At 57.3% G+C, this 24,332-nt stretch overlaps 1 protein-coding gene and 1 long non-coding RNA gene across 3 annotated transcripts in view; both read left to right on the top strand.

The window, feature by feature from the left end:
• Window positions 1–11,491, top strand: part of sox1a (SRY-box transcription factor 1a) — a 39,692-nt gene extending 28,201 nt beyond the window's left edge. Inside the window, exons 1-2 of one of the 2 annotated variants that reach the window (XM_088414319.1) lie at window positions 7,289–7,690; window positions 8,335–11,491. In XM_088414319.1, the coding sequence (XP_088270445.1) occupies window positions 8,955–10,754 (1,800 nt within the window). In that variant the 5' untranslated portion in view covers window positions 7,289–7,690; window positions 8,335–8,954 and the 3' untranslated portion in view covers window positions 10,755–11,491. Of the gene's footprint in view, window positions 1–7,288; window positions 7,691–8,334 lie in introns of those variants that run through there. The other variant, XM_088414318.1, reaches the window with a different exon arrangement.
• Window positions 11,492–12,782: 1,291 nt separating this feature from the next.
• On the top strand, window positions 12,783–24,312 carry LOC148423302 (uncharacterized). The gene is made up of 3 exons (XR_015865545.1): window positions 12,783–14,328; window positions 17,660–17,712; window positions 22,760–24,312. It is a non-coding gene; the product is annotated as an uncharacterized LOC148423302 (long non-coding RNA).
• The last annotated feature ends 20 nt before the right edge of the window (window positions 24,313–24,332 follow it).

Genomic DNA, 24,332 nt, shown 5'->3' with positions numbered 1-24,332 from the left:
CCCGGGTCCTCGCGGCGTCACTTTCAATACAAGAAGCCGCGGGCCCAACCGACGTCGGAGTATTGCCGCCGATTCGGTCGAGTATTGCCGGCGGGCCCAACCGACGTCGGAGTATCGCCGCCGATTCGGTCGAGTATCGCCGCCGATTCGGTCAGGGGGCGGGACCGATGGGACGCGTTATTTAGCCGCGGGGGGGGTTGTTGGCGTTCCCCTCGTCTTTCCGAGGACGCCTCCATTTTCCGAAGCGGCGGAATTTCAATATACGCGCGCGGCAGACGCGCGGCGTCGACGCACAATCGGAGAGCGGCTCTCCAGCCGCGTTTCCAAGGGTGTCCTGTAACCTTGGTCTAGACCGGGGCAAGGGACATTCATGCGCGTTTATTCAAAAGGACGCTTCTCATTCAATGCTCTCCATATTCATAAGCAGTTTTGCACCCCCGCTCTCATTTTTCCCTTTCAGCTTTAAATTAAAGGTACGGGACCGAGCCGGGCCTTTCATCTCTGGCGTGTGCGCGCGCGTGTGTGTGTTGTGTTAGGTGTGCGCGCGCGGTGAACGGGGGAGAGACTCTCCACTCTCCATTTATTAGCCCCCCCCCCCCACACGCACCCTCCCTAAACGACACCTGGCAAAAAAATGATTCATTAATTCAAAAAGGAGCGTGTGTGTGTGGCGCGCGTGCCCCCCCCCCCCCCCTTTTTTTTTTTCAAAGGCCTCAGCAGGAAGGGGAGAGGAGCTGAGTGGGCCTGGATGAGGAGGAAGCGAGGCCGTGGGAGGAGGGCGGCCGCCAAGGTGCTGTGGAGTACACTTCAAGTTTCAGGTCACGCTCGTCGCTCGCTCGCTCGCTCGGGAAAGGGGAAGGGGAAGGGGAAGGGGGCTCTTTTGGAGCCGGAACATCATCAAACGCGGCTCGTTCCGAGAGGAACGCTAACCTGCTCGTTTTCGCCACCTCCTGTGCGGTGTCGCCGCTGGCCACCAGGGGGCGGGTTCGCAACTGGGGACGCGGCCTCGTTCGTCACCGCCGCGCTCGCTCGCCGTTTTCATCGAACGATCTGCGCGCCCCCTCAAGTACTCGAGTCCGTCGGCGTAAATCGCACGGACACTTTTTTCCCCCGGAGGAAACCAACAAGCCGGCGCGCAAACGGAAACGTCACCTAGCTCTCGAACGTAAAAGGAGGCAAACCGTCTCGGTCTTCGTACGACCGCCCTCGTCCTCAAAACCAAAATATGGCCGCCTTTCCTCTGCGGCCGTCGAGTCGTATTCCTTTTTAAAAGGAATGTTTACAACCGAAAGAAAAAGACGTCGTGCTGCGCGCGGGGGCAAGAAATGTAACATATATACTGTATATGTATATCGAGAGTGCATCGAAAGCCTCCCGCTGACGGCTCTGCCTCCCCTGGTCCGGGGAAGCCATTTTGGCGCCGACTTATCGCTCCCGGGTCACCGTCGGGGAGTTTGGCCGGGCCGATCGCTCGGAGCGTTTATCCGATGGCGTGTCGGCCGCTCCCGGCCCGGCTGAATCTTTCGTAACGGGCGCGGATGAGGCGCTTAATTATAGATGGCGGGACGAGGCGGGATCCTTAGCCTCAATTAGATTGATTAGATTAGGCGCGACACGCGGCCGCTGGCGACACCTTCCCGGGGCAAGCCAAAGAAAGGTTTCCTGGCGACCGGCCGACCCCGTCAGACCCCGTCCGACCCCGTCCGACACATTAGGGTCCGGCTCCCGCCGCGCCGCTCGCCGGGGTTCGTTTCTTCTTTTCGCTCTTCTCTGTACGATTTGCTAGGGCCCCACCCCTATGGGTTTTTCCGTGGAGGTGCCGAATTTTGGCGGGGAAAAGAAATCCCATGATTATTCGGCCGATTCAATTGCATTTTTATCTTGCCAACGAACTACGACTTTAGACCGCGCGGTGACCTCCGAGTCAAATTTGCGTTGTCTGTCAAAATGAAGATTCGCTTTGTTGTAGGGAAGTGAATGTCGGCAGGTGAGCGCCAGGACTCCCCCCCCCCCCCCCCCCCCCCCCCCCCCCTGAGAACCGCTGATTAGCCCATTAAAAATACATGGGTTTCAGTTTAGGGGGGATCGGTCGTGCGGCGGTATATATTTCTGTTGATTTTTCTCAGCCGCCCCCCCCCGCGGCGCATACCGGGCCCCTCCCTCTCCCGGGCAGGCAGAATATGATAGCGCGGGCCTGTCACGACAATAATTAGGCCTATTTTCCACGGGCTCGTCTTACAGGGACGCCGGACGGCCGCGCTCGCCGCGCTGCGCCGAAGGCCCCCGAGCGGCCACCGCCCCCCCGGGACGCCGCGTCAGTCTCTTTCGCCGTCGCCATATCGCCGTTTGTTCCGTCGCCCGTCAGTTACGGGCACGCGGACGTCGGCAGATTTCGGGTACCCGAAGAAAGCCCGGCGCCGTGCGTGCGACGCGGCCCTTTAAAAGCGTTCCCCAAATGAAGTCAAGTGAAATAGATGACAGCCGTTTGAAGAAGGAGCCCTCGGGCCCGTCCGTCGCCGCCGCCGCCGCCGCCGCCGCCTCTCATTTTCATTTTCAAGTTTGCTTTGGCCAAAGCCGCGAGTTAACCCCAGCACGAGAATTCTGGTCTTTGAAAATCCTTCGGCCCGGTGCCGACGCCGACAATCCTCCTCATCGAATGCCGTTTTTCCCGGTTAATGGTTCGTCGTCGCCGTTTTTTTGGGAGCGGAAGCCGGCGGCGCCCTATCTTCAACACGATCATTTCAGTGACTGCAGACGCATTGCGCGCGCTTCATATACGCGACCATACTTGCATAGCTTCTTTTTCACACATTGGTGGATTGTCTCCCGGTGGCTAGCGAAAAAAAAAGCCAAACAAACCAGAAGTCGCACCGGACTATAAACCGCAGGGCTCAAATCATGAGCAAAAAGCTGCCGCTTATAGTCCGTGAAAAACAAAACAAAAACGAATCGGCCGGAAAGGTACTTTTGATTTCCGGTCGCGGAGTCGGACGGGAGCCTCGGGACGGCGCCCCGCGCGTTCGCGCGCCGCGTTTGGCGGGCGGGCCTCGGAAGATGAGCGGAAATGCCCGGCGCCCAAAGAGTTAGCTAGCGTGACCGCGTTTGGCGAACGCCGAGCCGCCGACGGCGGGAAGGGAAGGCGGCGCCGTCCCGTTTGCGCATCCGGGCCGCGGCTGTCACAACTTTACAGCCGGCATCCAAATAAAAGCCTTTCAAGCGTGACGTAGGCGTGACAGAGTTTGGTTAGCGGCGCCGCGCGGCCGACGGTGCCAAGTCGCGGCGCGCCGACATATTTTCGGCTTGGTTCAAGAATCGGATGGGTGGGGGGGGGGGCGCTCGTCGGTTGGGTCAACAGCTGCGGGCTAGAATTAGAAATCAATTATTCAGCTTTCGACAAGCTCATTAAGTCTGTGAATAGGATTTTTTTTTTCTTCCGAGTCCGCCCGCTCATTTCTCCTAGCTTGCAGTTTCCAATTGCTATTTTTTTCCTTCACTCCAAACTTTGAAAAATCACCAAAAGAAGAAGGAGAAAGCAGGAAAAAAAAAAGAAAGCGTCAATTTAGCGCTCGCCGGCCCCCGCCGCGAACTCGCCGGGGTTGTTTGGACACCGTCTAATGACTGGAGTCACGGAGCTAAATTGGGCATTAATAATCCAAGAGGTGTAATCTGTGGAAATTAGGCATTAATAATCAAAGGACGCCTGGAAACGATCCGGCGAGGCCGCAAATGAAGCCGCGCTAATCAGTGGAAGGAAGGAGAAGAAAAAAAGCGGGAGGACGCGCCCGAGTTTCACCGCCGGGTCGGAGGAGGGGAGGCGTCTGAGTTGCCGCGGCGACCGCCGTCGATCGGCGGCATCAAAGCGCCTTTCCCTAAAACCGTGGCGGCGCAGGACGCTTATTAGCAAGCGGCGGGCTCGGCGCGCGCCGGCTCGGCTCCTCCCTCTCGCTCCCTTTCTCCCCTCTTCCTCTCCTCCTCCTCTCCACATTGTGTGTGTCTATCTGATCCCGTGGCCTTTTGTTGCGCTATGAAAGGCCCGACGCCACACTCATTATTTTCTCCTTTATCTCTCTCCCCACCGCTCTGATTAGAACAGTCGCCCCTGACAGACGCCCTCAGCCGCCTCCTATCCATTACAGTCTCATTCCACGCACGCGCGCGCGCGCGCGCACGCGCCGGGCTCGCATAGATCCCAAGTCCCCGCGACGGCGAAAGACGGCCCGCTCAAAACGTAGCCGCGAGCGGGCGGGATCGGACGCGTTCCGGTTCGTCCGTTCCGCCCCCCCGCGCCCCGGCCTCGGCGCGTGGGGTTTGCGTGGTCTCCCCGGGCCCGTGCGGGTTAGGGCTAGGAACGGGAGGCGAACGGGACGAACGGGACGGGGCTCTCTGAGACGCCCTTCGACCCCGTCGGCCGCCGGAACGGTCCTTTGGCGGAATACTCGGAGGACGTCCTCGATCCGCCCCTCGCCCAAAGACGGCCGGGGTAGGCGGCAGCAGGCCGGCCGGCCGGCCGGCCGCGCAAAATCGACATACGCGCGTCCGGGTGTAAAGGGATACTTGCTTTTGCCGTTTTGAAGTTGAGGTTCGATTTGCTGGTTGCTGCCGTTAACTGCCGCGACCGACATGGCGTCCGACTACTTTTATAGTTTGGCAACTTTGACCCTTGTATCTTTGAGTTTGGGAGTCGGCGAGGCCTCGCCGAGGTCTCGCCAGGTCTCGCCGGCATCCGGCGTCGCCCTCCGGCCCTCGAAAGGGTCCGGCCCTAACCCCGGCCCTAACCCTTGTTCCCTAACCCCAACCCTAACGCGGGACGGACGGGACCCGGGAACGTCGGCCGAGCCGTAGCAAACGCCTTTCCGCCGGCGGGCGAATTCCCCCTTTGCTTTTAAAGGACATTGCCCTAGGCCCGAACGCCGATGCCGTTCACCCGCGAGTTCACGGGACCCGGCCCTAAGAGGGAACCCGTTACGGCCGTTTGGCGAGAATCGAACGGGCGTCTCGGGAAGGCCCCATTCCCGACGTAAAGGTGAATGGCCTCCCCCATTAACATAAGAACAGTGCGTTATTGTGCCGCCGGCCGCGCGATAGGTATCGCGGACGCCCCGCTCCACTTATTGGCTGCCTTATCTGCCGAGGACGCCGTTTCCCTCTCCTCGTTTGACTCATTTGCGCAAGGTTGGTTTTTCTAATAACGGTTGCGTCGCGGCGGGGGGAAGACCGGCTTTCCGAAAGCGTCGGCGGACCAAAGGGGGCGGGAGATACGGCCGGCCAAAGGAAGGCCGCCCCCTTTGGCGTTCCGCCGACTTTGACCGCCGACCGGCATCCCGGGCCGCCTTCCCGCCTTCCGGCCCGAGCGGGACGAGCCCGCCGTCTCAGCTCGACTTTGTTGCGTTCTTTGGGCTTTCGCCCGCTCCCCTTTTTCCGGAGGCCGGCGGACACCCCGGACCGGCGCTTGTCTAACATCGAGCCGATCGCGCCGCGGCCGCAAGTGTGAGCGTTGGACGGATGGAACCGGGAACCGTTTTGGTCGGGGTGGAATACAAAGCAAATTCAAAAAAAAACCAGATGAGACGTCAGCCGGAGGTTCTTCTATCCGATTGCGTTGTTGGTGTCTTAGGTCGGACCTGCCGCTTGCGAGGTTTGCGCGTTGAAATCCGGCTCGCGACCGACTCGCGTCTTGGGCGCAAGTTCCGGCCGGGCCGGCGGCAAAGTTTTGCCGGGATTTCGCTCCGCCTCCATAGTAAATGGCGCTTTTTGTTTTGGTGAACTTTTTCCATCCGCTGCGGCGTCCCTTTTCAATTTGTTCTAGCTCGGCAGCAATTTAGTGGGCAAAAGGTGCAAAAAGCAGCAAATGGGCTGCATGGTGTCTGTGCTAACAAGGCACGTAAGTGCTTAAGTGCTTTATTTGCGCGGCTGCCGTTCTTACCTCGGCTCCGCCTCGCCGTCTGGGAGCTCATACGCCCATTTGGATGTAAACTTACAGATGCTTCTGAGCGTGAGAGATTCTTTTTTTTGGGGGGGGGGGGCAGAGGAAAAGGCGTGCGCTAATGGGCTCGGACCTGGTCTGACTCCACTGATTAAAAATGGATTCCAAATGCTTCCGCCGGCCTTTTTCAGCCCCCCCCCCTCCTGCATACATTCTTCTTTGACTTGAAAAGACTGGCACCCCCCCCCCCCTTTTTTTCGCTGCGCTTTTGCCCCATAGCCATTAGTGTTACACCCTATTACATCAGTCATGACTTAGTGCTGGCGCTAATTAGAGATGTTAGCAAAGTGTCTCGCACCCCTCACCCCCCAGCTCCATCACCGTGGAGATGCTATTAGTACCTAGTCCTTACTGGCTCCTTCCTACCTGTTACTGACCAAGTGGGAAGTAAAAGCCCATCCGTCCATCAGCCGTCTTCATCCGTCGGGCATTAAAGAAACAAGTCAAATTGGCACCGACTCGCCGTAGGAAAAACAAGGTTCCGGTGCTTGGCCCTTTGCAAATGTGACGCCTTCTCTTTGGATCGGTGAGCGCGCCTGGCGTAAGACCGGTAGCGCAAAGCGCGGTCCGGTCGGAGGACGCGCGTTTGGAAACAGACGTTTGCGCCATTGTGGGCGTGAACGTATACGGCTCCGGTCGTTTCCCTAAGCCTGCGCAGGAGAGCGCAAAGAAAGTTCATAAAGAACAACAAGGGGAAAAAAAACTCTGCTTTCCGAAGTAGTCAACAGCCGTCGGCCTATTTATGAAAACAAAACCAAAAAAAAAGCAGGAAGACATCCGGCTCAGAATCGATCTTGAACAAATGGCATTCGCCATAAAGGAGCTCCTGCAATTCAACTCTCGAGCCGAGCGTTGCCCGCATGCGCAAGTGGAGCCCGAAAAGCAAAAGCAGCGCGGGCAAACCAATTGCAAAAATGTCCATCGTTTATCCCGATCCATCCCATTTTTGAACAACCGGACGTATTTTCTGCGAACGCTCGTACTCCGCTCGACATCTTGGAGGTCACGTCAAATGTTTGATTCGAAAATGGTCTCATTGTCCACAATGAAACCAGTTGAATGACATTTTTCAACAAGGACTTTGGGCGAGGCCTGTTTCCTTGTGTCAAAGTTTGGCATGGCAGACAAATGCTTTCTAAGAAAATAGGACGTGGTGAAGCTTTGGCCTGAGTTTGGCTGTCGGCGGGCGCTCGGGCGCTCGGGCGCTTGCTTGCAAGCACGTGTTTGCATGCCGCCGATTCGGGACGGGAGCGGAACAGTAGCTTGACGGACTGGGGGGAGCGGAGCAGTAGCTTGACGCCCCCCCCCCCCCCCCCTCCAACGCGCGACGGCCGTTACAATACGTCTTCGCTATTGTCCTGTGCCCGGCGGGCACACAAAATAGAGGACGCTCCCCCCGCCGCCACCATTATGCTAGCAGCAAGCCCCCCCTTTCCCCCCAGAGAGCAACAATAACTTGGACGTCTTTTTATATCCGCCTGGATGTGTGTGTGTGTGTGTGTGTGTGTGCGCGCGCGCGCTAGTAAAAATGTCATTCTTTTCTGGTCTGGTCCACACCGGCGTGGTTCGGTTGGCGAGCGCCGGGTGCGGTGCGCGACGTGGCGCTTGATTTTGTTCATTTGGTTTATTTTTTTTTTTTAATTTGGGAGGGGGGGCACTCCTTTTGGATTTGAGGAAATCCAGCCGCTTTGTTTGCAGTGTTGACGCGTAAGTAGGGAAAAAGAGTCTTGCTTTCCCGTCTTGAGCGTAAAATGCGCAAATTCCTTCCTAATATGCAGTATATATATATATATATATATATATATATATATATATATATATATATATATATATATGTATATATGTGTGTGTGTGTGTGTGTGTGTGTGTGTGTGTGTGTGTGCGTGTGTATGTATGTATACTGCTCCGTGTGCATTAAGGGGATTGTCTTGGGCGCGCGTGGTGGAAGATCAGGTGAATTTAGCGATGACTTGCTTAGTTGGGCAAGGTGAACGCGAATATGAACCGGGGCAAAGTTTGAGCACTCAACGCGGTGTGCGCGTGCGCGTTCTGCGCGAAGCGTCCAGTCGCGGCATGCTCGCTGACGCCTTCGCCGTAAAGTTGCCGATTTGCCGCATGTTTATTGGAACGTATTTCTTCCAACGCGGGTTAGGGTTACATCGACGCGTGGAAATTGCGTCTACCGCTTTAAAGAAATGCGCGTTTGAAGCGAGTAAAATATTCGGCAAATGAGAAGGGGAGCAAAGGCGGACTTTTGAGAGGAAAGGCGCCGTTAGCCGACATTCGTGGAACTTGTCATTGGACCGTGTGTTTTTTCATCACGCGGTCGACTTTGTTCAAACGCCTCCCAGGTCATCGAGCAGTCGGAAATGAGCGATGGAGACGTTGGGATGTGCCGTCACGTGACGCGCCGGGGCGGAAGGAAGAGAATGGCGGAAAGGTGCTGGTTTTCCCCTCCAAGACTCCAAGACTTCACTTGCAATGCGCTTGCAATGCACTTGCACTCCCCTAATGCACTCCCCTAATGCGGGGCCGCCCTAACCTTTCCTTTGGCCCCGCCCACTTTGCGCGACAACTCCAAATACGCCCAAAGGCGCCCCGTCTCGTGCTCTCGTGGACTGGAAATGCAAGTATCAGCATGTGCGACAATTTGCTCACGAAGTGGCCATTTTGTCGATTTGTTGCTTTGATTGGCTCGGCTGTGCGTGCGCCCGTCCGTCCCTGAGTCTACTGCTTTATTCTTAAAGGAGCGATTGTGGAATTGGAGGCTAATTAGAGGATGTGCGCGCATGCAAATCAGACGAATGCGCATGCGAGGTCCTCGATTTTATCTGCACAAATGTGACTGATAGCAAAAAAAAAAAAAAGTTGTGTGAAGTCGAATTTGGAAGGCAACATCTGCAATTGAAGAAGAAATCGAGAGCAAATGTTGTGAGCGGGAGCAGTTGGGCGTTTAAAAGGTGCACTTGAAATGAAGTGGACTTTTGGAGCAAACAACTCGTTTGCTTTGTTTGGCCAACGAGCATTTTTTTTTTTTGGGGGGGGGGGGCGCATGCGCAATAGTCTCCGTAAATGTTTCCTTCCTTATACTTTGTTTGCGCCCCCCCCCGCGCCGTGCGGTCAGCTGAGCCAACGTATGCAAATGGGGGCGCGAGCGAGCGAGCTCCCGATTGGCCGCCCGCGCCCCGCTCGAGTGCTGTCAGCGCGCGCGTCACGCCGCCAACTTGTCAACTCCGAGTGCGGGCTCCAGTGCGCCATTGTGTCACGCGGCCGACGTGAGGCGACGGCGGCGGAGAGCGAGCGAGCGAGCGAGCGAGGGAGAGAGAGGGAGCGAGAGAGCGAGCGCGCGCGCGAGAGAGAGAGAGAGAGAGAGAGAGCGCGCCCTTGCGGGAATATCGCCTTGCGCTTCCAGTCGCAAGTCCGTCGCTCGGCAAGTGGCTTTTTTTCCCCCCCTCCCCTTCCACTCCTCTTCCTTTCCGGCGGCCGAAAGCTTGCCCCGAGCGCCATGTACAGCATGATGATGGAGACGGAGCTCCACTCGCCCGGCCCCCAGAGCAACGCGGGCCCGGGGCCGACGGGGCCCAACTCGGCGGGCTCCAAGGCCAACCAGGAGCGCGTCAAGAGGCCCATGAACGCCTTCATGGTGTGGTCGCGCGGCCAGCGGCGGAAGATGGCGCAGGAGAACCCCAAAATGCACAACTCCGAGATCAGCAAGCGGCTGGGGGCCGAGTGGAAGGTCATGTCCGAGGCGGAGAAGCGGCCCTTCATCGACGAGGCCAAGCGGCTGCGGGCCATGCACATGAAGGAGCACCCGGATTACAAGTACCGGCCCAGGCGCAAGACCAAGACGCTGCTGAAGAAGGACAAGTACTCGCTGGCGGGCGGCCTGCTCTCGGGCGGAGGCGGCGGCGGCGGCGGCGGCGGCGGAGGGTGCGGGGGCGGCCTGGGCCCGGGCCCGGGCCCGGGGCCGGGCCTGGGCCTGGGACTCGGCCTGGGGCTGGGCCCGGGCCCCGGCCCCGGCCCGGGGCCCTGCCCGGGCGTCGGCATGGCCTCCTCGGCGGCGGGCCAGAGGCTGGACAGCCCCGGGGCCGGGCCCGGCGCCGGCTACGCGCACGTCAACGGCTGGGCCAACGGCGCCTATCCGGGCCAGGTGGCCGCCGCCGCCGCCGCCATGATGCAGGAGGCGCACCTGGCCACCTTCGGCCAGCACCACCCGGGCGGCGGCGCGCACCACCTCGGGCCCCACCACGCCCACCACGCGCACCACGCGCACCACCCGCACCACGCGCACCACGCGCACAACCCGCAGCCGGTTCACCGCTACGACATGAGCGCGCTCCAGTACAGCCCCATGTCGAACTCGCAGAGCTACGTGAGCGCGTCGCCGTCGGGCTACGGCGCCCTCGGCTACGCGCAGCACCACGGCGCCGCCGCCGCGGCCGCCGCCGCCGCCGCCGCCGCCGCCGCCGCGGCTCCCGCGCCCTCGTCGTCGTCCTCTTCGTCCTCGTCGTCGTCGTCCTCGTCCTCGTCGTCGTCGTCCTCCTCGGTCGCCCCCCCCATGGGCGCGCTGGTCAAGTCGGAACCCAGCGTCAGCCCGCCCCACGCGCGGGGCCCCTGCCCTGGGGACCTGCGGGAGATGATCAGCATGTACTTGCCCACCGGGGAGCCGGCCGACCCGGCCGCGCAGGGCCGGCTGCACGCCCTGCCGGCGCACTACCACGGCTCGGTGCAGGCCGGCGTCAACGGGACGCTCCCGCTCACGCACATCTGAGCCGCGGCCGCGGCCAAATAACCCCCCCCCCCCCCCCCCCCACCCCTTCACCCCCACCCATGTGTTTTGGACAGAATGTTTAGCACGTGTAAATGACCCCCCGCCCCCCGGTATTGAGGAGGGGGCATCGAACTGCTGATATTTGGGGCAATCCTTTCCGGCCGGCGCACCTTGCCCCCCCCCCCCCCCCCCCCGTACCTGTAAGTGTCAATACAATAATACAGAAAATGCTCGAAAAGAAATGGGTCGGCCCCTTTTTCGATTTTAAAGCGTTTGTGTTCGAAACCTTCGTTTTATTGCTGTAACATTCCCCACTCTTTATTATTGCACAATTGTGAATAATTTTAATATCTGACAAAAAAAAAAGGACGACTTGGCAACGCGCTCTTGTAATTTATGTGCTTTTCCGCAAACGAAAAGCCCTGACTGCAATGATTAAAAGGAAAAAAAAATTATGGGATAAATTCCACAACATGTTGCTTCGAATGAATTATTACGGGACTTGACTGGTCGCTTGGGAAAATCTTCCGAATGATTTGACATTTAAAGACGCGGGCGCGTCGCGAGGAACTCGTTTTATTATTTATTAATTCGTTTTTATTTATTGCCGTCACCTTTAGCTTTCGTCCTCGCGGTGCAAATAGGCATTCGGTACTTTCTCTTCCCCGGGATCTTAATCGCCATCTTCAAAGCGCTCGCTAATAATATTGTCTAATAAATATTCAAGTTCGCCTCCATTTTTTTTTTTTTTTGCTCCAGAGGAATTACTATTTTTTTTATTGACTATTTCCTCAATTTCCCGGCAATTCGTCGAAACCGGCCTGGATAAATATGTTTATCCTCGCCCCCTCCCAAATGAAAAATTGCTATTCAAACGTAAGTAACCTTTAGGCCCGGTGTTATATATTAGGACAAGTCTCGCTTTTTATTTACGTTTCGACGCGCGTTGCTCTCATCGCGATTCGAAATAAGAAAGGAGCATTTCGAGCGATGGCTTGGTGATGAATGTGCTTTGCCGCAACATCGATCCTGTTTGAATTCGATCCCGACAAGATCGCCGTCGTTCGGAACTCGACGTGCAGTCGACGCACGGAATAATGCCATGGAATAGGATTCCTTTGGATCAACCTTTAAAGACGGGGAAAGGCTGGCGACAAGTTGCATGCTGCGTAATTAACTAGCGATTGACGCGTGGATGACAATTCGGCTTTTCCCGACGGCCCGTGGCAATTACATTAATAATCCTTTTATATGTTGGTTTTTTTTTTTCCTAGCGAAGACCGAGTGCGTTACGTCATTATTTTTTGACAGGCCCCGCAGCTGGTTTTGGCATTTACGTGCATTTCTTTTTAATTGCATGTAAACGACTAAACTCCGACGCACGCGGATGAATATTATGCATTTAAAAAATCAATTAGTGTGAAAGCCGTCGTTAAAGCGCGCTTTTATGAAAAGTGACTCGTCGTGTGAGGCCTCCCTTTAAAGAGGCGAGTTCCCCCCCCCCAAAAAAAAGAAAATAGAAAGAAAACAAATTAAAAAAAATAGAGACACAAACATCCGATGATGAGAAAAAAAAAAGAGTAAGGGGACCCAAACATTCGGAGCCGCTGTGCGCCTTTTCATGCAAGAGGAGGCCTGATTGATCCGAGGAATCTGGGCAATTTTAATTACATGTAAACGACTAATAATTCTATACGTGCGCATTAAAAAAAATCAATTCGTGTTAAAGGGCGGCTTGGGTGTTTCGACACCTGCTGAAAGGTGACGCGTCGTGCCAATATAAGATGCAAGGTCCCTTTCGTGTTTGAGTTTTTTGCCCCCCCCCCCCCAAAAAAAAAAAAAAAGAAGAAGAAAGACAGAAAGAAAGAAAAGGAATGGCCAAAACCAGAGACGCAAGCATGCAGCGCCCGACGGGAGCGAGTCGCGGCCGACACCGCGACCGCGCGGAGAGGAATTTGAAGGATGACCATTGGCAATAAACGCGCGCAAACGCCTTATCTTGTAGGCACGCACGCGGGCCACGCGCTGATATATTTCCCGCTTGGGCTCGGAGCCCCGATCCCTCGCACCGCCGTGTCCTAAATGGGGATAATTAGCGTCACTTTATCACGCCTCTGCATATTTTCCGCACGTCCCCGCCTCCCCCTTTTCCCCCCAAAAAGAAAAAAAAACAGCGCTCTGTCACAGAAGATTATGGAGACAGATTGCACAGAGCGAATGTGGCGGGCGAGATTAGCGCCGAATAGAGAAAGCAAGCGGGCCACTGAATGCTTCCGAAGGGGCCTTATCGTGCAATTACACGTTGACACGTTTAACAATCTTGCTGCCTCTTAATCCTGCCTGCGCCTGTGCCTGTGCCTGCGCCCGTGCCCGCGCCCGCGCCCGCGCCCGCGCCCGCGCCCGCGCTCGCGCCGCCGCTGCCAGCGCCCGGCCCCTAAAGAAAAGTTAGGAGCCGAATGCATTTGTTTGCCGACTTTTGCACTTAAGCCACGATTTGCGCGGGCATTCCTTCGCGTGGCCTACGTCGCCGCCGTATATGGGGCAATCCACAAAGGGAAATATTTCCAGCCGGCCTGTTGGGGAGTGATCGCGGAGCGCCACCGGTGGAATCCGACACCCCCGCCCCGCCCCCCCCACCCCGGTTCTGAAAGGCGGTAGTCGGCCCCCGCCGTAGCGACGACAGGATTCCCCCGAGAGCGTCCTCTTGCAGGTGCATGCGCGGGTGCGAGACGAGACGGGCTCCTCCGCGGCAGAAAAAAGTCGCGAGAAAAAAGTCAATCACTCAAAAGTCCGGTCGCGCACGCAAGCCACCCCGATGAGCTCGGAAAGGCGCAGTTGCAAATGTTAAACTTTACGTGTCCTCATTTAGAAACAGGACGGGCGTGCGAAAAATGGGATGCGCGCCATTGTCGGCTGAAATTCCATACACACGCCCGCGCGCACACACCGCCCATAAGGGAGCGATACGTTTCCAGACAATGGTTTTTTTTTTTTTAACGTGTTCACTGGCTGGTGCATAAATGTGGCGACATTAAAGGAAGCCGCACAAACGCTCGTTAAGGAAGCTCTTTTTTAAAATAAAAAAGTGGCCTAGTGTTGGAGTAAACAATTTGAAGATCCGGCTTGGTCTTTCTAGATTGTGAATCGCTTTTTGTTTCGATCGGTGGTCCTGTTTTTGTTGTTGTTGTTGAAGTCGAATCGAATGTCCTCATGCGCTCGGAGCAAAATATGACAACAAACGCACTGCGACCTCGCTCTAAGCACCGCCGGCCGGCCGGCCGGCCGGCCAGCATGTAGCTCCGCCTCTGCCTTGGAAGCGACACGCGATCGCAGCAAATCCGGTTCCCCAAATTTCCCACCACTTCCGTCACCATGTCCGCGGGAGAAAAAAAAAGGCGGCGAGAGGTCAAGCGCACCGACCCGGGCGCCGATTAAGCTGGAATATTTCATCTGTTCGAAATGGCTAAAGTTTGTTTGTTTCTTCGTTCGCGCGAAAGTGCGATTTGTTCCCGACAGTTGTCCGAAGAGCGCCCCCAACAAGCAAAGGGCGACGCTGCCACCGCCACGCTTCCTTGTGAGTATTTTCAAGCTAGCTTTTGGAGAGTGGGCCGAAGGTTCAATCTTATTCGAACGGAAGTGCATTTTGAGCAGAGGCTTTTCACGCCTTTGCTCGGACCTACTCGAGGAACATTGCACCCACATAAGCTCATATGCTAAACACCCACACGCATATATATATATATGGTGTAAATTGTGCATGTTTTCATTTCGCTGGCCGTAGAAGTCCTAGCCATGAGCAGCAGTCCATTCCGGGGTCAAATTAATAAGGGAACGTTTGAAACTTGATCATATTCTTATTGCCGGTGAAAAAAACCCCCGCATTTGTTTCCAAAGTTCTTCAAACTTACGGTGGACATGATATCTCCTCGTTCTCCGCGCAGCGTCCGTGTACTGTAGCAGTCGTGTTTGAGCGCGAGGCAGTTTTCCAAAACGCGTCCTCAAGCAAGTCCTTGCAGAGGCCTTCCCACGAGTTGCAAACGTTCTTGCGCTTTCTCGCCGAGACGGCCGAAAAGCGTGGACTCGCGCCCTTTGCTTTTGAAGCCAAATTGAATGGGGATTGGCTCTTCGGCCCAAAAAGTTTTCTTGTCGGTGTTGTCGGTGTTCTTTTTGTTGTCCTTTGGATAATCTTGCCCACTGTCACGTGGGGCGGAGGTCATGGCTTATGAAAAAATGAAGGGCACAAGCGCGGGTCAAGCCGCTGCGTAGCGGGTCAAGCCGCTGCGTAGCGGGTCAAGCCGCTGCGTCGCGGGTCAAGCCGCTGCGTCGCGGGTCAAGCCGCTGCGTCGCGGGCTGCGGATGAATTTGAAAAAGCCGCTCGCCGCCGACCGCAAACCGCGTCCCGTGCACCGCTTTGGGTAACTGACGGCGGCGATAAACACTCCTCCCCTTGCTGCCCCTAGCTAAAGCTGGCGCAAAGGATACCTGGTTCTAGCGCGCTTGGCGTTCCTATGACGACGGGGCGCCGACCCCTGCCGTTCTTCACGCCGGCGTGGGAAAAGAAGCGAAGACAAAAGAGCAGTTGCGCTCGCGGAGGCCACACACTACACGTAGGCGTGGAAGCGGCCTATCTGTTGCGCACCCGATTCTAACCAGCGGCGTATCAGTAAAGCTCTGCGGAAGCTTGAAAAGGACGGCCGGCGCTTGAATCGTGTGCGTTGGAGAGAGAAGTTTGGAAGACGCGCGGCGGGCGGGCGGTCAGTCTCACCCTTGCGCGCGCGCCTACAGGCTAGTGGACGGGCAAGCCAAAAGCAAGTTAGCTACTGCGCCAGTCCGCGCGCCGACGGAGGCCGAGAGCGGCTCGGGATCTCGCTGGCCGTGCCTTGAGATATTAGCTTTTTCCCTTGGGAACCGGAACCGCCAACGGAATTCCGCCTTTTGTGTTGGCCTGGCTAGCCGTACTTGGCTAATGAGTTGGAAATAAAGAAAGGACGAAAAAGCATCCCGACGCGAGGCCCGTCGGTTTTGCCGCGCTGTCGCCGGCGCGACCTGCGCGGCGAAGGCCGAGCTCAAGTTTTCCAAGGAGGCCCGCCGCGAGCTCAAGTTTTCCAAGGAGGCCCGCCGCGAGCTCAAGTTTTCCAAGGAGGCCCGCCGCGAGCTCAAGTTTTCCAGGGAGGCCCGCCGCGACCCGCCCGCCGCAGATAGCCGCCCCCCGACCCCGGAGGGCCCCGGAGGGCCGGGGCCGCGGGCGAGATAGGAAGCGGTCGATGGCCCCTAATGGTCCGCGGCCTCCTCAATTTGCTCCCGCCGGCAGCCGTTTTCGATGCTTGTCGCCGTTTAATACGCGGACCGCAGCTCACGCCTTTGTAATTGGCTTGATAACCCGCCCGCCATTAGCGAGCGCTCCGTGCGATTCCCCTCTAATGATCAGATAAATGTTATCTCGCCGTATTTCCTAATCCGCTCGACATTGACGTGAATTTATTTGCCCAAGCAATAACCCTCGGAGGGCCGCTGGCCAAAGGCGCTTCAGTGACCGGGGTGGAACGCCAATGTCACAACCGTGAGTGTCACAGTCCACATCCTTTTTCCTCGCAGGTTCATCACAAACTTGAAAGGGAAGATGTTGAGAGCAAAGCGATGTCACTCGCGGGCGCGCTGGTAGCTCTACTCGCTAACCCCTCGCGCTACCAATAATTCCGGCGCCGCGGACCTAACAAACATCAAACGGACATTGGCTGTGGCTAACGTTGTACGTATTCCCCCAAAAATGTAGCATGGCGCTTTGGGCTGTCGCGTCTGAGGTTAGCGCTCTGGAAATGACGTCACGCAGGAAGCACTTGGCATGACCCCAAACTAAACTCGCCGTCACGTCCCCGTGCCTAACGTCTTGTCCTGTCCGCAGATGAGGGGGCGGAGCCATCGGCCGCACGCCGCAGCTCATCCTAATCGGGGGACTGCGTAGGTGCGGCCGAAGCAGGAGGGCGCGGACGGATTATTGCTCGACGCGGCCTTCCGGCGCCCGCGCTTACCCACGGCTCTCGGTTACCCACGGCTCTCGGTTACCCACGGCTCTCGGTTCCCCGCCGTTTGGAGTATTTCTCTCGTGACTTTTCTTACCGTGTTTCTGCCTGTCGCGCCAGTCCTTTAAGTTGGTACGTTGCGTTCTTTGGCCGCCTCCCCCTGCTGCTTCCGCCCCCGTTCACCGTTCGTTACAAGAACTTTTGCCGTGTCTCTTTCATTGTACCTCCAACCCGGTTTCAACCGTTCGGTTGTACTTGGACGTATGTGTCGTTACCTCGCGCGTCGCGTGCACCTTTTTGAATCTTTTCGTACACCTCGGAGCCGTCCTCCGTGTGTCCCGGGCTACCGTCTCAGTTTGTCCCGGTCGCAATCGTGACGTGCCCGAAATAATCCCCCAAATCAAGATTGTCGCTCCGGCCGGCGGACGATTCCCGGATCGCAGCAAACGTCGAATGAAAATGTACGAAGGACGGGGCCGAAAAAGGCGCGGATGCCGGGCTTCCGTATCGCGGAAAGGAGCCGGCGCGTCCCCTGAGCCGTTTGGGCCGCCGGCGCCCGCGACGTCCGCGTTTGGCCGAGGTCACTTCGGGCAGATGTTTACACGCGGCCGTTGGGTCGGCGCGGCAAATTTGACCTTCGCCGCCCTTGTTATCCGCGTCGACGGGAGCGACGAGCGTTGATTAAATTGCCCTTTCCGCCGCCGTCCTAAACGGTAGCCGCGCGCGTCCTCGGAGACTCGGCTCAAACGGAAAGATGTGGAAAAGTCTCTCGTCGTATGGCGGCAGCGTGGCCTTCGCTCGCTTGAATTTTCTCTCCTTTCCCGAGCCGAGGTAGCGCCGCGGTGGCTTTGCTAGGAAACTTACTTGCTTTGTTTTGTTTTGCAGATGGAAAGCGGCCACGAGCGCGTCCCCGGCGATTCGGCGCGGCCCGCCCCGAAGTAAGTGTTTCTTTTTTTTTTTTCACGGAAAAGAAAGCAGAGGGAGGCCGGGGTCGGCCCGCCGCTCATGCCGATAGGCTACAAATGGAAGGGCTTGACACAATAATTGGCCCTCTCAATTTGACCCGGCTTTCTAAAGAATTTGGCCCAAACTCCGATTACGCCACTTTCTCGGGATTTGGCGGCAGAGGGGCCGAGCGGCCCTTTCCCCCGCGGGGCGGGCGTCCGGGCTCCCCCTCGGAGCCGCCGGGCGGGAGTCGTTCAAGAAGCGGTCGGCTTCAGCCTTCTCCAAAAAACGGAGGACGGCGGCTTTTTTCTCTCTCCTCCGCTCCGTCTCGGCGGCGCGCGACGACACGCTCGTGACCGGTCCCGTCCGGCGGAGGCGTCGGGGGACCAGACAATGGAGCATCTCAGGTGACTACACGCAGGGATTAGCGGCTCGTTGGCACGCCGCGCCGCAGACATACCGTAGCTCCTTATTACACGCCGGCGCGCGTACGCTCCAGAGATCCTTGCTTATCGCAGCCTTCCAGATTGTTCTCAACTACTTATGGAAAAAGGCGCGCGCGTCTCAAGACGCGCCCGCTCGTGCCAACGCGGGCCCGGCGTTAAGAACAGTTGTTGCCGCGCCGCGCCGTGGGTTGCTGGCTCGGTTTTTTTCTCCTCTGTTTTTTTTTTTAGCATCTCTAAATTCCGAGCGTTGCTAAGGTGCTTTGGGAGGGGATTAACGGAGGCTGGCGCCCGTGAGCAAGCCTGGCAGATTTGCCGGCAGCGGGAGGAAGGACAAAGAAAGCGGGCGCGCCGCCAGCTCGGGCGAACGCCGTCGCTCGACGGAGCTAAAGAAGCTCGTTCGGGGACCCGAACGAGGATCCGAAACGAGAGGTGTCACTCGTCGACCGCTTTACCGACGTAACCCGCAAGTCCGAAGCGCGCCGCCGGAAATCCGACGTGACGGGAAACGGGCCCGGCGGACGGGCGGGCGCCTCCGCCTTTGTCGTCGCCTTGGCCGAAGCCGCGCTTGCCCGGCGCCGTTCGGTCCCCGCGTAGCCAAACGCCGCTCGTTCGCGCAAGGGATTTCGTCCGCTCGGCCCTCGGCTCCTTTCCGTCGCCCTTCGCCGTCTCCGCGGTCGGCGGGCGAATCTCTTTGAGCCGACGAGATATGACCACGCGCGCTTTTCGGGGTCAAGCCGCGTCGGCCTTCGCAGTACCGGCCGCGCGTAGGAGTGGATTTACAGAAATTGAAAGCGAATGGCCGTCGCGCCAACGGCGACCCCTCTAACCCTAACCCGGCGAATGTTTTCCCGCGGCGATCACCTCGCTATTCTTGCCTTTGACTTGATTCCGTCCCTCAAGGGCGACACCAGTTTTTCCGTCTTCTTCCTTTTCCCAGCTCGGTCGCAACTTCGTTGCCGGGGTCGCGCCGAGGCGCCCGAAGCATTAGCGGCGGCGCCGTCTCAGGTGCGCGTCCTTGATGACGCCCTTTCCTCCCGTCTTTTTAATTAGCCGCGGCGAAAAATGAGAAAAGCCTGCCCGCAACACGATTATCGACCCGCCGGGGGAGGCTTTCGTAACACGGAGCGAATGCGCCTGGACCGCCACAATCAAGCGCGCGCGCGTGTGTGCGTGCGCGCCCTTGGTTTTTGCTACACGGCGGCGACTCCGGACCGTCTTTGCGGGGGCCTCGCGGGGCCCCTTTTGCCGGAGCCCGCGGGTTCACTCCTCTTTTCGCGGGTCAAGACTTGCGAGAGCATGCCTTTGGTGGGATTTGGCTTAAGAAAATCCACGTCAAATGGACACCTATTGAAATGCGTCGGGAGGAAACAAACGCAAACGTATCCTTTCCACTTTTTGAAACCAACGGGACCCCGAGTCAACGGGCCGAAGAGAAAATCCAGATTGTTCACATAGAAAATACCGGAATTTGAAAGAAGGGTGCGGATTTGTCTCGAAAGGGAGCAAAACGAAGGCTGCGTCTTCTACTCGGGGAATCGGGGCGAGCGTAAAGCGAGTGTCGGCATTACGCCCTTCCGGCGCATATCAACGGACGCCCGTGCGTATTTTGCGAGCGGTTTACCTCGCAAAAAGTCGGCGGGGCGGAGTCAAGGGGTGACTCACTTTGGACGGCGTCCCTTTCGATGAGGCGTCTATGTGGAAAGTGGGCAAACAGCAAAGTCTCCTCTGGCAAGTGGAGCCAAACCGGAGCGCCGTTGCGAACTCAATCAAGCGAGCGGACGTTAATCAGACGGCGGAACGGTAGCGCTCGGGCGGTTAACAAAGCCGTCTGATTTGCGTGCCTCGCGCGTCGGTTAATGACGCCGCCCGGGGGCCCGCAAAGCCGCTCGCAAACAATTATGCGCTAAGTGTCCGGCAATTTCCTCCCGCCCGCTCGGGCGTCGCGGCGGGGGGTCGCCCCGGCGGTCGCTCCCGCCATTTTCTCATTTGCCGACCACTCGTATTGCGCCCGGGCTTCTTTTGTTCCCTTCTCTCCTTCCCGAGTTCTTTGTGAAAGTTTTGCCTCGGAAAGAGAACGCTTTACGTGGAACGCCGGGCCGCCAAATGATAGGGCGACGGAGTAGCAAATTGCACGGGAGCCCACGACTTTCCGTGGCGCGTACCCGTCATCGAGGAGACTTGGGCCATTATCCAATAAGCAAAAGTGCCTTTGGGAAGGGCGCGCCTTGCCGGGGGACGCCCGCCCGCCCGCCCGCCCGCGCGCCGCGGCTCGGCGCCGGCCGAGACACGCTTTCTCCGGCCCGGGAGGGGCTCGTCAAACTTTGCGGAGTCGGGGGCCGCTGTTAGCAAAGCGCCTTTTCCGAGGACCCCCGTCGCGCAAAAAAACCCGAAGAAACGCAACGGATTGCCCGTTCGGACGACCGGCTCGTTAGCCGGCTCCGCGGGACCTGGAAATCGTTGGGAGAGAGAAAAGGTGCGGGACGCCGGCCCTCCGCGCCCGGGATGACTCTTGGCCAGCCGCTAATTTGAGGAGCGTCCGTGCGGCGCGTTGGGCCCCTTCGGTCGGCGACGTCATATTATTGTCGGATGAAAATAAAGAATCAAACGTCCCCGGGATGAAGCCCCGCGTTATATCGGGAGCCTTGCGAAAGCGTCGAGCTTTTGGCTGAGGGTTGGGTTTTGTTTTCTCCGCAAGACGCCGGGAATCCGCCGCGCATCTTGACGCCGTCTCGCCGGCGGGGCAAGAGTGCGCCCCCGGCTCCTTTGACTCCATTTAAGGGCAATTTCCCGTCGGCCGCGGCGGCGGGGTACGGCGCGCCGGTCGGGCCGGCGCTAACTGCGGCGCGCATCCATCTCTTTGGCATTAGCCTGATGGATGGCTTTTTCGCGCCGCCATTAGGAGGCAAACGGCGAGTCGGGCCGGCCCGGGTTTTATGCTAATGCGCCCTCTCGCACCCGCCGCTTTGCAATTACCCGGCGAGGAGTCGGCGCCGAGGCCGGGCCGCTAATAATGGCGAAATTGAAGAAAATTGAGCCAGCGGAGCGAGGCGGAGCGAGGCGGAGGGCCGGAAGGAACGGGGGAGGGCCCGGCCCGGCCCAACCGTCAAAAGGATCGGCGCCCCTCTTGCAGCTTGAGCCGCGGGGAGCCGCCTCGTCCGGCGTCTGTCGACGGCCGGTCGCGCCGCACTCGAGCACCCGCTGGAAATTTGCCTGTCAAAGTAATATACCCCGCCAGCCTTTTTCCAAATGAAAACAAAAACCTCCAAACTAAAATCTTCTACGTCTCCGTCGTACGCAATAGCCGTTTCGATGTTTTGGATGTTTTTGTTTCTTCTTCTCCCTCCCTCGTTATCGGGCAATTTGCTGCGGGAGCCTCCTCATACTCTTTGGCGGCCGCGGCCAATCACGTCCGCGTCCCGCTTTGTCCTCTTCGGGACCATTGAATGCTACTATAAACCAGTGCACATAGTAGTTGAGTGAGCCGTTGGAAATAAATTACTATCGGTAGTTTGTTTCAAATCAGTATTTTTTCTCAATATTGTGCCTTCATTTTTTTTTTTTTTATAAAAAAAATCAAACTTTGGATAAGATAAAAAAGGCCTATTTAACCCAAAAGGATTTAAAAAAAGATATATTTTAGAGCTGTAATTTCAGTCCTGCGATATTTTTGCGCTCGTTGTGGGTACGTCCAAAAACGGGTGGCGGCTTGTTGCAGGTGCGCGCGCGATCCCATGGAGCGGGGAGTCCCCGCGCGCGAGTGCGGGGGGCGGGGGGCGGGGGGGCTCGAGGCTGCCGGCCTTGATAAGGAGAGCCGTAAAATCAATCACGGCGTTTGACGGCCTTACGAGTGGCCCCGCCTCCTTATTTGCCATCCCTCTCCTTCGCCGGGCCCGCAGATATTTGGAAGGAGCGCATCCTCCGAGGTGGAACGCGAACCCTTCCCGGACGCGCGTCAACCTCTAACCCTACCAAGCGTTAAAACAAGCCGTAGGCGCAAGCGTCCAAAACGACAAAACGTCTTTATGGCCGATCCGGTTTGTGTCAGAGGGCCGCGACCCTTTGGAAGAGTGTGGGTCACGCGCCTCGCTACTTTTGAAAAGGGAGGGAGGTCACCCAAATGAGAACGCCCGGGGTTCCGCGTGCCCCACTTTGAGAAACGCAAAGTAAACGCATGCCCGGAGACGACGAAGAAGATGAAGATGGCGCCCTCGCGTCAGTAGTGAATTCGACTTTGGCCGGGTGCCGATTGGCCGTCATCCGGTGAGCTTCGCCTCCCTCGCCTGGGTGCGTCGTGGCGTAGGCGGGGGGGGGAGGGCACCCGACCCGGAAGTCGGGGTTGGGTTGGGGCGCGAGTCGCAGGAGTTGCTTGTTAACGGCGGGCATGTCCAAGGCCGGTCCTCCAGGGCCACCCACCCCGCACGGTTTTCATGTTTCAAACGAGCGGCTTTGTCGTCGGGCTTCCGCTGATGAGCTGGTCATTTGAATCGGGCGCGGTAGGAGGACAGAAAGCTCCAAAACGCGCCGGATAGGCGGCCCCCGAGGACCGTGACTTAAGGCCTCTCCTTTTCTTTCGCCCTCCGCGCGCGTCCGCAAGGGGGCGCGCAGAGGACCCGGCCCCCCCCCCGGCAGCTCGCCCCCTTTTCAGCCGGAACAATCGTCCTCCGGCCACGCGCGATCCGAGCGGCGAGCGAGCGAGCGAGCGCAAAGTGCCGAATGAGCTGCCAGACACGCACGGACTCTCCCCGGATCTCGCGTTGACGGCGCGGGACAGGCGAGGCCGCGCTTCGCGAGCCGGGCCGCCAGATGACGCCGTTCGACCAAAACTTCTTCGCCGTTTGCCACGCTTGCGCTCTAGTACTGCAAGCGCGCAGTGGAGGACAGTACGGTACCGGATGTCACCACCCGCCGCTACGTTTTGGACATCGGGACCAAACGGAGAACGACCTTTGATTTCTTTGCGTTGTACGTAATCATGTCTCTTGTCTTTTTTTCCCCACCCAACCGTGTACGATGATGCGCTTAACACAATTCGAAGACAATGAATACGATGACAAGCTTAACTTGTGTTTCTAGCGCTTGAGAAGAAAAGCCGCGCGAATGCGCTCCTTCCTGTCGTACGCCAAAGATTCATACGCCAACCCAAAACACTACTCTTTATTTGATTGTGTTGCACCTACTTTCATGCGGTGGATGGAAATATGTCAAACGAAAAACATTTGATTTCAAAGCCTGTGTTCTGTCATCGATACGGTACGCCAAAGTGTTTGCGTCCCTGATGTCCTGTCTGCAGATGAGGACCTCGGGAGTCCGCGTGTCACGTGAGCCGCACCGTACAGCGGCGGATTACGCTTTGCTCGTTTTCATAACGGCTTCGATGCCCCGCCCTCTCGCCGTGGAAGACGAGCCGTCGCGTGACCGACAACATCGCGTCTATTGATCAGTCAAACCTCAACTGAATCCAGTCACTTTTGTCACTTTTGATTGACATGAAGGGAGACGTTTATTGGCCAACGTCTCTTGTTGTCAGTGATATTTATGTTCAAAGGCATCGCCGATTGAACTCTTTTACTGTATCGGCATCCAAAGCCAAATAAAGCACAGTAGTCAAAGAACTTTGTGTTCGTTCATTTCATGAAAGCATGAATGGCCCGATTGTCGTTTCGGACAAAAAACGCACGTGACGATATGAAATGCAATTCAAAACAAAGGTGAGAAATGATATTTTCAACAAAACCGTTCAAAATGTTTGAATAAAAAAACATCAAATGACAACAAAAAAAAATAACGATGAGTGGTGTAGCTACGTAATACGATTGGAAGAACCTACAGTACGTACGCTGATGGGCACCATCAGCAATAGTCGCGGCTGAAAATCGTTAATTTGCAGATTTTTACAAGAAATAAAATGGTTTTCTTTTATTTGGGGCGGGCGAATCACAAAACACGTTGAACCGTTCCGAGTAAAAAGGTTAAAGAAACAAAGCGCATAGGCAGGGGTCGTCTTAAAAAAAACAAACGTTCATCGGTCACAGCATATTTGATTTATATTTGAGATGACGGCGTCTCTTCGTACGCAGTGAATTGTTTGGTGCGGCGTTTGCGACGTTTTCCATCGGTCCGCCTTTGTCGTCGCTCCATTTCCGCTTCATCCGCGCTGACGTCGGGGT

Source organism: Hippichthys cyanospilos, chromosome 5 (genome assembly GCF_059441005.1).
Source record: "Hippichthys cyanospilos isolate Australia breed blue-spotted pipefish chromosome 5, RoL_Hcya_1.0, whole genome shotgun sequence".
Classification (NCBI taxonomy): Eukaryota; Metazoa; Chordata; class Actinopteri; order Syngnathiformes; family Syngnathidae; genus Hippichthys; species Hippichthys cyanospilos.
This window is presented reverse-complemented; position numbering and strand designations above follow the sequence as displayed.